The 13,031-nt window shown below is 42.9% G+C and overlaps 1 protein-coding gene across 1 annotated transcript in view; it reads right to left on the bottom strand.

Moving 5' to 3' along the window:
- The window catches only part of dcbld2.L (discoidin, CUB and LCCL domain containing 2 L homeolog), a 47,043-nt gene extending 34,728 nt beyond the window's left edge, over positions 1 to 12,315 (bottom strand). The window contains exon 1 of the mRNA XM_018246004.2: positions 11,875 to 12,315. Coding sequence (XP_018101493.1) covers positions 11,875 to 11,971 — 97 coding nt within the window. The 5' untranslated portion in view covers positions 11,972 to 12,315. The remainder of the gene's footprint in view (positions 1 to 11,874) is intronic.
- Positions 12,316 to 13,031: the final 716 nt, after the last annotated feature.

Raw genomic sequence — 13,031 nt, 5'->3', positions numbered from 1 at the left:
GGAGAAGAGCTCAACCCGCACCTGCCCGCCACCAGCGAGGAGCACTGCGAGGTCGACCCGAACCCACCCGACCCGCGGATATCGGTCAAGCCACACATCACTAATGTACACTTTAGGCCAAAGTATAATGCCACTGGCCAAAAACGCAAAGGCAAAAAATAGCATACAGTAGAACCCCCATTTTAAGTTTTTCAGGGGACCAGAAAAAATTATGTAAAATCAGGGAAATATGTTAAAGTTACTTTTTCTTCAAGTACTGAAAGTATATATGAGCAGGAGTCCGTTTTACTTTGAGATACAATATTTACTGTGTTAATAACAAGGGCTAAGCATTGCAGTGTTAATGTTACACTATGGGGAAAATATGCAAGGTCTCTCTGTCAGTCACATAAACAACCTAAAGCAATAAAGGATTGGTGCAGGACTGTATAAGGGGCAGACCAATTGACGAATTGACCGTTTACAGACAGAGCCATGGCAAAATATACATCTGGTTAGTATTTTAAACTTCTTACTTTCACAAATAATAACATTCATAGAGGGAAAAAAAAACAATTTCTGGGAACATCAGGACAAAATTTTCATGTAAAATCAGGGAAAACATTATTTAAAATCAGGGAAACGCACCCACTGAAATGCATGATGAATTGGTGGGACCACAAATAAAAAATGTTAAATGCGGGAAAACTTAAAAACGAGGTACTTAAAAATCGAGGTTTCACTGTATATGACATTAGTGTTAAGGGTTTAAAATCCTCAGCCCTATAACCAATGGATCTGAGACAGTATTCAGGACACCCTCATGTTCCTGGCCTGAGGTTGACAAGGGACTTACTCGTGCTTGACTCACCCTCTATGTTAATGCCAGAGATTATGTCAGATGGGGCAAACTCTGAACAAAACACTGGCAGGACAGGTACACCATGAAAAGTTACTGTGCGAAGCAACTGGTTCACTGTACCCAAATGAAACTATGTCGATATGTGGGCTTCAGACTTTGACATACGGTAGTTGGCCTGCTTAAATATATTGGACTATATGGACAAACAATCCCTGTTTTGTTTAAAGGATCAGTAACATCAAAAAAAAAATGTTTAAAAAACTTTGTATACTACGAAATAAAAACACCAACACATATTAAAGTTAAAAATCGCAAAGTCTGTATTTAGAAATAACTTACCGAATCTCCGCTTGCGCTCCACTTCAGAAAAGGCAATCGGGTGATCAATTGTGAGGAGCTCGATTTCTCCTCCCTGCCTTCCTTATAGGAGATAGCCAGGGAGGAGAAATTGAGAGCCGCACGATGGATTGTCACCCTTTCCCCTTTTCCTGAAGAGGAGCGCAAGCAGATATTTAGTAAGTTATTTCTAAATAAAGACTTTGCTATTTTAAAGTTTAGTATGTGTTGGTGTTTTTATTTCATAGTATACAAAGTTTTTTAACAGTAGTATACAAACAATTTTTTTTAAATTTATTTTTGATGTTACCGGTCCTTTAAAGGGTAAGGCATTTTTTAGCAGCTTAAGGCACAAAATGTCCTTAATATATTGATAAAGGGTGCAGAGGACCTCTTTTGTCTGTATGAATATTGTGGTCACAGTCTCATTGCACCCCTGCTAAATAGTTTTAAAAATTAGTAGCGAGCACAACTCTGCCTTTTTTTTTTGTTATAGTTTATACAGGAGCAGTGGCCAGGTCCATGTTGCACTCCCACGCTTTCCAGCTATAGTCAGGTGATCCCAGTGGTGGCCAATAAAAGGGCAACCATGTTTGGGAGTTTTAACCTTGAAAGCAGCAAGTAAGTTGCAGGTAAAACTTAAGGTGGCCATAGACGCAAAGATCCGCTCGTTTGGCGACATCGCCAAACGAGCGGATCTTTCCCCGATATGCCACTAATAGGCATGGCTATATCGAGAGTAATTTGAACGTTCGGCCCTATGGCCGAACGATCAGATTACGATGTGCAATGGGCTCCGGTGGGATCGGTCGAGACAAAATAAAACCTGTCCGATCGACCAAACGACCAATCTCCGCCGGACGAAAAATGTCGGCACTCTCCACACACAGTCCGAAAATCATACGAATCCTCGATTCGTACGATAGGATCTTTGCGTCTATGGCCACCTTTAGTCCTTTGTAAACTGTATACTGAAGCACTAGAATTCTTAATGAATCGGATGAAAGTTGAGTGTAGGACTGGTCATAACAGGAATGACTAAAGGGTAAGGCATTTTTAGTAGCTTAATGCACAAAATGTCTTAATGTCCTAAATATATGATGTGGTCTATTTACGTCCACAATGATGTGGTCTATATATGTGTATGTCACACAGAGTAGATTTCCCACTGGTATATATTAAAGCCTGCTTGAAGCGCCCATAAGTGCCATTGCCACCTCCATTTCAGCTGAAAAAAAAAAAAAGTGTTTTTATGCTGACTAGAGCCAGTATAGTTGATGTCAAGTGAATGGGAAGATGCAAGTGATTCTCGCTTGGCTGAGAATTCAGCCCTTAAGCTGGCAATAGACGCACAGATCCTATCGTACGTATTGAGGATTCGTACGATTTTCGGAACGTGTGTGGAGAGTGCCGACATCTTTCGTCCGGCGGAGATCGGTCGTTTGGTCGATCGGACAGGTTTGATTTTGACCCAACCGATCCCGCCAGAGCCCATTGCGCATCGTAATCAGATTGATATAGCCATGCTCGTTAATGGCATATCTGGGAAAGACCCGCTTGATTGGCGATGTCCTCTAACGAGCGGATCTTTGCGTCTATGGCCACCATTAGACTTCAACATGGCATCTCAGCCATGCACAGCTGGTGACATTTTTCAAAAGTACCCCAGACACAAGTTGTACAGAGGAGACAGCAAGGGTAGAGACTGTGCAGGACTGACAATAGACTGAGCTCTAGAATATCCAGCATCCCTTAGCAGGACAGCTGCTGTACACTACAACAATATCCCAAACAGCAGGGGCTGTACCCCATAACAGCTGGACAGCTGGTGATGGTGCAGCAGAACTACAAAAGCGGCTCATGAAATCATTATGTTGAGAATGCCAAGGAATACTAAACCAGGATCTGTGTATTATAGATAATTTTACTGAGGCACAGTCTCCACCATGCTCACTGTCACATCCAGATATGGATAATAGTCTTTCAGAGAGGGGGACAAGTTGGAGAATCTGTACAGCATTACTTATTCACATATACCCATAAGGCACATATAATGGTCGACTCAACCTTCCCCACAGACAGAATAAGTGAGGAAAGCAAAGTTAGACAGTTTCTTACATTGGGAATTTTAACAGAGAACTGAATAAAGGCAGCAAAACAGGTGGCTTTTTTGATGCTTTTCCACTAAGATTTATTACATACACCCTCCCCCCCCAATTACATTTACCTCAGAGAGAACATAAACTGATACCAAAGCTCCCCCCCCCCCAGTGTGTACACAAAAGAGCATTCATGCCACTTACTAAAAGGGAAACCTGTACTATACTTCAAGGGCAGTCAAGGAAAGCATGGCAGTCTGTGGGCCCCTTAGACTCAAGACTACCAGGCTGGACTGGAAAACCGTAGATTCTGGCAAATATATTATGTATGCTTATGCGTACTTAAAATGTCAAGGATTGTTTTAAATCTCAGTCCAAGCCTCTGTCAGGAAAAGTTAGTGGGGACAAAAAGTGGAAAATGGAATGATAAGAAAAGCTGCTGGCTGAAAAAGTGTGTTGCTGTGCATACTGCTATAACTTCTGGAATTCGCCACTTACTAAAATGGCGGTACTAGGCAGGTTCCTCTATTCCTACCCCAGGTTCCAGCCCCGACATGAGCAAAGCCAGTCCATAGCTTCAACTAAATTCCATTCCACAAAATAACAACCGAATGTTGCACATTTTCAACACAAGGGCCCTTGTGACACACAAGTGAAAGGACAAATGGCCCAGAGCATGGAAACATTAAAAGGGCCCCTGCTGCAAAGACTTTAAAGGCAAATATCACCTGCTGCCCAAAGGGACACTGAAAAGACACATTATGGCCCGGGATCTTGTGCCCACAGCTGTTAACAGCATGGTGCAATATAACATGTGCCACAGACTGTCGCGCTGCACATGGTGTGCACAATTCATGTATTGAAGGCCCTTACAAATTAATGGTCTGTGCAAAGAAGGAAGAAAACAAACAATTTGTATTCATTCTACTGCTTAATCCCTCCCTTTATATTCCTCATACCGGAAAAGATTAAATGGTGGCAGCAGTTTTTTTTATGGAAAGAAATGCTAACTTGCACAAACATTTTAACTGACATCCACTGATGTCTCCCATTATGGGGTGTACCTGGCACTACCTGCACTAAAATGTTGCAGTATGTGGTTTCAGGTTGAAAGGCTTCCAGTCGTATTTTTGCAGGGGCTTCCCATGAAACTCAACAGTAGCGGGCGCTTATGAGTCAGTTAAAATCTTCCATACCTCTTAAAGGAAAGGTCTACCATTTTTGTTTCTGCATTTCCAATTTCAAAGTAAAAGTGGTGATGCAAATGAGATGCTTTCAACAGTTTCAATAACATTTAGGCCAATGACAAAGAGATGGCAGTCACAACGCCGATTTTACTGTCACCTATACTGGTTCATTCAATATGGCAATGCCCCAGGTCTTTTATAAAGCAAAGGCTACAATTTAAGGGAAATACAGAATATAAATATCAGGGTTCTCAACGTGCAGTCCTTCAGCTTTAAGTAAAGCAGCAATTGGCGGCCAAGGCATGGGGCACAAGCAATTCTCCTGGTTGGCAGCTGGTGGTTACTGAAAAGGAAGGAGTGAATTCCGAATTCTTATTCTCTAGCTCTCCACAAACGCCTTCACCTGTCAGAATGACAAATTGATGGCAGAGGAGACTTTTATGATCCAAGCACCTGCTCCCAGAGGCCCATATGACTATTTCCTATATCATTTCTTATTTCTGAGCATAATAATCCTTTCCAACACAAAGAGCCTCCATTCTGGCCAGTTAAATCACTGCAAAATAACACTTCTTTAAAACCACAAATGTTAGCAGCCAGTCTTGGAAACAGGGAAGCACTGCAAACTTTAGGAAAGGGAAGCGTTTACTTGCACAGCAATAGCAGTTGTCCTTACTTAGATAAATAGGCAATTTTCATTAGGCATATTAACTTGTCTGCAACTCCAAGTGAGACTCACCCAAATTTCAAGCCCCTCCTTACTTACAACTCTGCTTTATTCTTATTTAAACAGCCATCAATTCATGAAGACCCCACACTGGAAATCCGCAAAAGACAGCAAAGGAAAATTACCATTTTTGCACTATATTCAGAATGCCATAATTAAAGGTGCAGCATATATACTGCCAAAATTACAGATAAAGAAACCATAGTTTCTGCTGCTGAACATATCTGAGAGATTAGATGTTATTTCTTGACTAATCCATATGCTAATTTTGTCCATGCTCGTGAAACTTTGGCCCCAGAGGCTATGGTTTAAATAAGATTAATTCGCTAGAACAAAGAAGGCTGCTCTCCTTACCATGAATGAAAACAAACATACAGAAGTAACCAGTGCAAAGCTATTACTGGCAAATAATCATAAAATAAAAGTAGTATGGTGATGGACTGTTGGTCACAACTACTGTACTAGCAAAAAAGTTGTGCTCACCAATACGCCCACATATTTTAATTCTTATACAGGGAGGCCTCTATTATTCACCTTTATTCTATGATTCAGGATTAAGTGACCCTAGTGGGCAGATAGAATACCAAAAAATTAGTGAAGACCAGTTGCTAACACATTGGAATGAATTAAAGGACCAGAAACATCAAAATTGTTTTGAAAAAAATTCGCAAAGTCTTTAATAAGAAACCAAAACTCAGTTTGCGCTCCTCTTCAGAAAAGGCGACATGACGATGGTCCATCGTGTGGCGCTCCATTTCTCCTCCCTGGCTATCTCTTATAAGGAAGGCTGGGAGGAGAAATTGAGCGCCGCACAATGGATCGGCTCATAGCTTTCTGTAGAGGAGCGCAAGCGGAGTTTCGGTAAGTTATTTTTTGATAAAGACTTTGTGATTTGAAAGTTCAATTTGTCTCAGTGGGTTTTTTTTTTCGATGTATTGTAATGAATTTTTTTTGATGTTACTGGTTCTTTAATGATACTTCCCTTTTAAGGCATAATAAGTACCTCAGTTACAGTGTCGAGCAAAGATTAAACGTTAAATACAAGCAAAAATATTTCTAATCTGGCAGTTCTGAAAATCCTGCAAAGTATTTGCACTACAGCTTGCTTTTTGAACAAACAACCCCTGGCTAAATTTATAAAGTGGCAGCTCTAGGGACCCATTCTCATCACGATTTCCATTGCTTTGTCGTTAAAGCTGGCCATAGACGCAAAGATCCGATCGTACGAATCAACGTACGATCGGACTTTCCCATCTCCCGAACCTCCACTAACCATTCAGATCAAAGTCTTTACCATTCCGATCAAATAGAACAGATCACCCAATGTTCTGCCCCTGACGGCAATCGTACGATACTTATGTCTGACAACACTAGTGACAGTCTCCCTCTGAAAATCGTACGATCGGCAATACACGCAGAGATATTATCGCCGCGGCAGCCGACAGAAATTTTCTAACCTGTCCGATCGACCAAACGACCGATCTACGACGGACGAAAAATGTCGGGACTCTCCACACACGGTCCGAAAATCGGATCTTTGCGTCTATGGCCAGCTTAAGTCTGGAGCAATTTTGGGTATCTGGAGTCACCAACAATGTACCAACTCTATTAACTTTAAATACAAGCACTGAAAATAATCAAATCAGATTCTATGAAGAAGGATATAGCAGAAGCAATTGTGTTTTTAAGAACTTTAGTTAATTTTGGATTGTATTTAACGGCTATTCTATAGCTATATGCCAGGTTCAAATAATATATAAGTTGTTTTAGGTTTTCCAATTGATTTTACTTAATGTAATTTAACTTTGATTTTGGTTTAGAATTACCAAAGGATGTGGTTTGTAGGAGTCAGAGTTGGGTTTGGATTTATGTACTGACTCCACAGCCCTGGGCAAGATGCTGGCAATCCACCCTTGCCCTTAGGCTATGGGCACATGGAGCATAGCTTTCACTGCCTTTTCCCTGTGTATGCCTTCTTTTGCATATTTGGGCTGATTTCCACTCCCGCTACATTAAGAAGGGGCCCGAAATGATACAGCTTCTCTCAGCCTGCAGAAAATAAGCAGGCTTAGAGCAGCAGAACCTATACTCCATGTCATGATAAACAGCCTGAAGCAGTTCTGTACAATAGGAGGAGGCCTCAGTTTAAAAACAAAATGACCCGAAACTTAAATTTTTGTGTTTTAATATGTCCCTGGCATGGAACATTATTGCCAGGGTTATTTAAATGCCCCAAATGACAAATTTCAGAAATGGAAACTCGCTACTGCTGAACTGTCCTGTGTCCTGTTTTAATATCACTAGTTTTAGTAACAGGCTGGTCAAGTAACCCATAACAACCAAAAAGTAGGTGGCATTCACTGGGCTTGGATTGTCACTACAGGGCATGGGGTAAGCTCTTTTGGACTGGGCCCCTCATTAACTTGTGTCCATTGCCGTCAGTTTTTTTTAATGTAAATCTGTATGTTTAATGCATGAGGAATATGTTTGAGCTTTATAAATATGCATTAATGATACTAATGATGAATAAGCAGACACAATCTGAAACACACAACTGCAAATTAATGGGTCTGTCAAAACTCAGCCCTAACCTAGCATACATGCAAAGACAGCAAGGGGGGGGGGGGGCTGTGATAGAAAAAGGCCAAACTGCCCGACCCTAACTGGTGCATGAATGGCCCAATAACAGAGAGGCAGGGATTGAATGGGAGAAAATGGGCTGAAAGGATGTGAATGATCTTATTGCAGATTTTGGGATCATTTCATCGTTTTTTTGGTTCTTTCACTTTAAGTGTTTTGCATGCACATATATGTATAGAAGTGCTCAGGGCTCACATGTTTAGGGTCTCAGAGAAACACTTTGCCGAATTCACAAACAAGTGTCCCAGCGGAAACTCACTACTGTCACAACTGTTTACACTGTCAGCAGCTTTCCCGTGCCAAATACACACTCATCCATGCAATTCCCAAAAGTGACGTAACACCACAAGCCAGTTCTTTTTTTTTTCTATAGCAGTACATGCCGGTGAAAGGCAACATCTCATGATTTGTGATTCTGGGGCCTGTTGAGATACAATTTCACTATTGGGATAGTGGAAATTTAACAGCAGCTGGAGAGACCCAAAATTTAAAGGGGTTGTTTGTCTTTGTATTAACTTTTAGTATGATGGAGAGAGTTATATTCTGGCTTTCATTTTGTATTATTTGTGGTTTTTGAGTTATTGAGCCCTTTTATTCAGCATCTCTCCAGTTTGCAGTTCCAGCAATCTGGTTGCTAGGGTCCAAATTACCCTAGAAACCATGCATTGATTTGAACAAGAGACTGTAATATGAATAGGCGAGGCCTGACTAGAAAGACGAGTAATAAAAAGTAGCAATAAGAATATATGTGTAGCCTTACAGACCTTTTGTTTATGAGATGGGGTCAGTGACCCCCATTTGAAGCTGGAAAGAGTCAAAAGAAGGCCAGTTGAAAAACTGCTTAGAATAAGTCATTCTATAACATTCTAAAAGTTAACTTAAAGGTGAGCCACACCTTTAACATCCCTGACTGCAGTCCCTGTGGGGTGTAGATTCTAGTCTCTTAGAAGGGCCACTAAAACTCCAAAAACCACTACAGAAAAGTAAAACCCTGCAAAATAGTAATGAATCCCAGCATGGCCCTAAAAACATGCCATAGGCCAGTCTTGCAGCTCACTAGGCAACCCCCAGCAGGACACTGTATGTGGGGCAAGAGTCTTTTTGTCAGTAGGTAACAAGGACACACAAAAGTACTATGGTTAACCCCATGGTGGCAGGAAAGCCTTCAGTACGTATCATGTGGGTATGGGTGGTTCTGGAAACAAGTATAGGATCCTTTTTCTGGAAACCCGTTATCCAGAAAGTTTGAATTACAGAAAGGCAATCTCCCATAGACTCCATTTAATCCAAATTTTTAAAAACTAAGATATAACGAATCCCTATTGGAAGCAAAATCAGCCTATTGGGTTTATTTAATGTTTAAATCATTTTTTAGTAGACTTAAGGTGTGAAGATCAAAATTACAGAAAGATCCATTATCCGAAATAACCCCAGGTCCTGAGCATTCTTGATAACAGGTCCCATACCTGAACTACACAAGGAACAGGTACTGACATGGAAAATAAATATCCCTGGGGGCCACATACTGTTGAATGGCAAATAGAGGAATAACAAGCAGCATCAGTGTGCTATTGATGTGTCTATGAGAAACACTAGGAAAGACGTCTGTACGGATACTGGCTGGAAGCATCACTTCACCGAGCTCAGACTGGAAAACAATTCCCAAGGCAGCAGCTTGTGACCTCAGATACAAAAAACACTGTAAACCCAGTAGGGTAGAGATTAACTTTAAAAGTATTTGCAATGGTGTATATGTAGCAGTTTCTTAAAAAAAAAAAAAAAAGGGTTAAATATCTACAGCCTCTATGTAGCAATAGTAGAGTCTGTGACAGCATATTTACATTGCTCCAGCTGTAAGTATAAGGGAGTGCTATCAATTTAACTATAGCCAAAGGGCCACAAATTGGATCAATGTGCACTTAATTGGGCGGAATGAGGGTACCCACAGTGAAAAGACACCAGGCTACGGTGAATAGTATACAAAGTATAATCCCTGATCTTTACTGGGGCTGAGCTGTCTATATAACATATGAAAAGGTAAACCACAGCAGAATAATCTGAATGTTGCTCTGATGGAGCAATCTATATCGGCCAACTGCCAAGCTTTTGAACTACAATTCCCAGTGCAGAGCGTTTAGACCATTATAAAGTCTAGCATAGTGTCTTGGTGTGTGTGTATCAAACATACAGCTTACATACAAACACTGGGGCTCATTTATCAACACTGGGCAAATTTGCCCATGGGCAGTAACCCATGGCAACCAGATTGCTGCATTCATTGTTCTACTTGCAGCTGGTTTCAAAAAGCTAATCACTGATTGGTTGCTATAGGTAACTGCCCATGGGCAAATTTGCCCAGTGTTGATAAATGAGCCCCACTGACTTCTATAGGAGGCAAAGAGGGCCTTGCTCAGAAGAACCTTACAATAGTGCCAATATACGGCTAGCCTTTATGTTTTCCAGAGCTGAATATATGCCAGAGATCGGCTGGACTACAAGTCCCAACACCAAAGCAGTCCAAATTGCGTGGGTCAGGTTTCCCCTTGGAATAGGGTAAAAGAAACTAAATAAGGCTTTCTTTGCAGCTACAAGACCCAGTACAGAGCAATCATGTTCCTTAATGTGAATTTAGCATTGCCCAAGCAGTAACAGTGGCAGAGTTGTCCTTAGCAATGGCAGAACCCAGGGAAGAACAGACTCTGAGTCAGTGTCGGATTGGCCCACCGGGATACCAGGAAATCTTCCGGTGGGCTCAGGTGTCAGTGGGCCCTATTGCTTCATTCCCTATTTCTTAAGGGGCTTAATAATGAAAGAATAGAGCAGGGATCCCCAACCTTTTGAACCCGTGAGCAACATTCAGAAGTAAAAGGAGTTGGGGAGCAACACTAGCATGAAAAATGTTCTTGGGGTGCCAAATAAGTGCTGTGATTGGCCATTTGGTAGCCCCTATGTGGATTTTCACCCTACATTGAGGCCCTGTTTGGCATTTCACCTGGTTTTTATACAACCAAAACTTGCCTCCAAGCCAGGAACTCAAAAATAAGCAGCTGCTTTGAGGCCACTGGGAGCAACATCCAAGGGGTTGGAGAGCAACATGTTGCTCACGAGCTACTGGTTGGGGACCCCTGGAATAGAGTATAGTATGTAGAGAAAAATGACTAGGAGAATAAAGAGGTTAAGTGAGGAGAAGAGGATTAATAGTTTGGAAAGTGGGCCCATGGTATCCCAATCAGACACTGGGTGTGGGGACGCGGTGAGGGCCCCCACAGCTGCAGCCCCGGTGGGCCCTGCACCCACCAGTCCGACCCTTCTCTGAGCTGCCCGATTATTTATACACTATAAGAAGCAGTGGTTCCTGAGCTTGGGGTGCAGTGACTGGGTCAACTGGGTTGAGATTGGGAGTGACCATTTCTCATAAATACAACAGTCCTGCTGGAAGGTAAAATTTAGGGGAGATTTAGGGCTGAACACGTTCAATTCTAGATATTATTGGATTTATGGCTGAATGCTCATATCTCTCTCTCTATATAAATATATAAAATGCTATATGGAAGAGGGCTTCAGCGGTCATAGGTGCTGGGAGCTATACAAAAGCAAATACTCGAGGCACTGCTGGGCACTATTGGGGTAGTGAGTTTGACTGGTCTTCCCATGTCTGATCTGTTTAGAACACAAGGCAATTGTACCTAACAATATACACCTCTGCCCCAGATCATCCCCTGCTGCCCCACATGACATACTTATATATATAATAACAGATGCCTGAGCAGCCCCAGCATATACTGTTCTACACCCCACTGATTGCTGGAGTGTTTCAGTACAACCTTTGTTTAGGAGCCCCTCAGCTCATCACAAGGCTACAAATTGGTGCATGTGTCGTAGGAATATCTAGGGGAGCAAATAAGTTTTCATCCCAAACGTCACGCTTTACGTCTTTCGGCAGAGCTCGTACAGGCAATGCAGCAGAAGGCACCCCACGGGGCAGCTAACAGTGTGGCTACCACTGATCCATGTACGGAGTGTACCACCAGCCAACACACTTACCTTTCTGCGCCCCAGTGCCCCTCAGCAGCAACAAGGAGACAACGCAGCCCGACAGAAGCCAAGCGAGCAGCCTGCTCACCATCCCCCCGGTCTCCATCCCAGCCGCCAGTCCCAATGCATTATCCTGTGGGGGTTCTCCGGGCCGCACTATTCCGCAACATGGTGGGGGTGGGGGAAACAAAAAGTGCAGGAATAATCCAAGCAGAACTCCAGCGGGGTGAGGACTCTCAGCTCCAGCCCATAGCGCGCAGCACCGCGCTGCCCATCGGATCGTACTGTACAGATCCCTGGAACAACGCAAGACTTCCGGCGCCGGGATGCGGATCCGTGCGCGGCTCCAGTTAACTCCTAAAGGGTACGGGCTGGAGGCTAAGAGCTGAGTGCGCCAACTTATTTCTACACTGATCCGCCCGGCGCCCGCTTAGTTAAAGGGGAGTGAAGGAAAGGAGAGAGAGAAAGGGGCGGGGGAAGTGAGAGAGGGGGCGGGGAAAGTGGGAGAGGGGGCGGGGAAAGTGGGAAACACCGCCCACCGTATGAGGAGGAGGCTGGGCCTGTAACCCACTCCCGGGCTTGGAGAAAGTGAGAGGCTGCAAGTAATATGAACACTAGTCCAGGGGTGCCAGGTTGGCGGTTTTCCAGCCAAATTGGGCAACTTATTTAAAGCCCAGGCGGGGTTTTGAAAGTACAAACTAGCCAAGTTACGGATTTAGGCTATTTTGTACTTTTCAAACCAGCTAAAGTATTTAATGTGCCAAGCCTGCTTCTCCCAGTGCATGCTGGGTAATGTAGTTTTTGTTTTATCAATTTGCCAACTGTGAAGTTGAATGTAAGACTACAATACCCAGCATGCAGTAGGACTGACTTGTGTAGAAGTCGGGAGTTACCAGATTTTGGGCTCTGTACCCCCAAGCTTTCTCACATTTTCCAGTGACTTTTCTCAGTTTCAGAAAATTTTGCAACAAACATCTGCTGGGCACCACAATGTCTAGAAGTTGAACTGTTTTACCAATATTTATTGAGATTGTATGTCTATTAGGGCCTTATGTGGCCCCTTAGGGTTGCCACCTTTTAAAATAATCTTCACCGGCAGGTGGAGGGGGCGGGGTTAAAAGGGCGGGTTATGGCGCTAAAGGGGGCGGGTTGTGGTGCTGAAGGGG

Source organism: Xenopus laevis, chromosome 2L (assembly GCF_017654675.1).
Source record: "Xenopus laevis strain J_2021 chromosome 2L, Xenopus_laevis_v10.1, whole genome shotgun sequence".
NCBI classification, from domain to species: domain Eukaryota; kingdom Metazoa; phylum Chordata; class Amphibia; order Anura; family Pipidae; genus Xenopus; species Xenopus laevis.
This window is presented reverse-complemented; position numbering and strand designations above follow the sequence as displayed.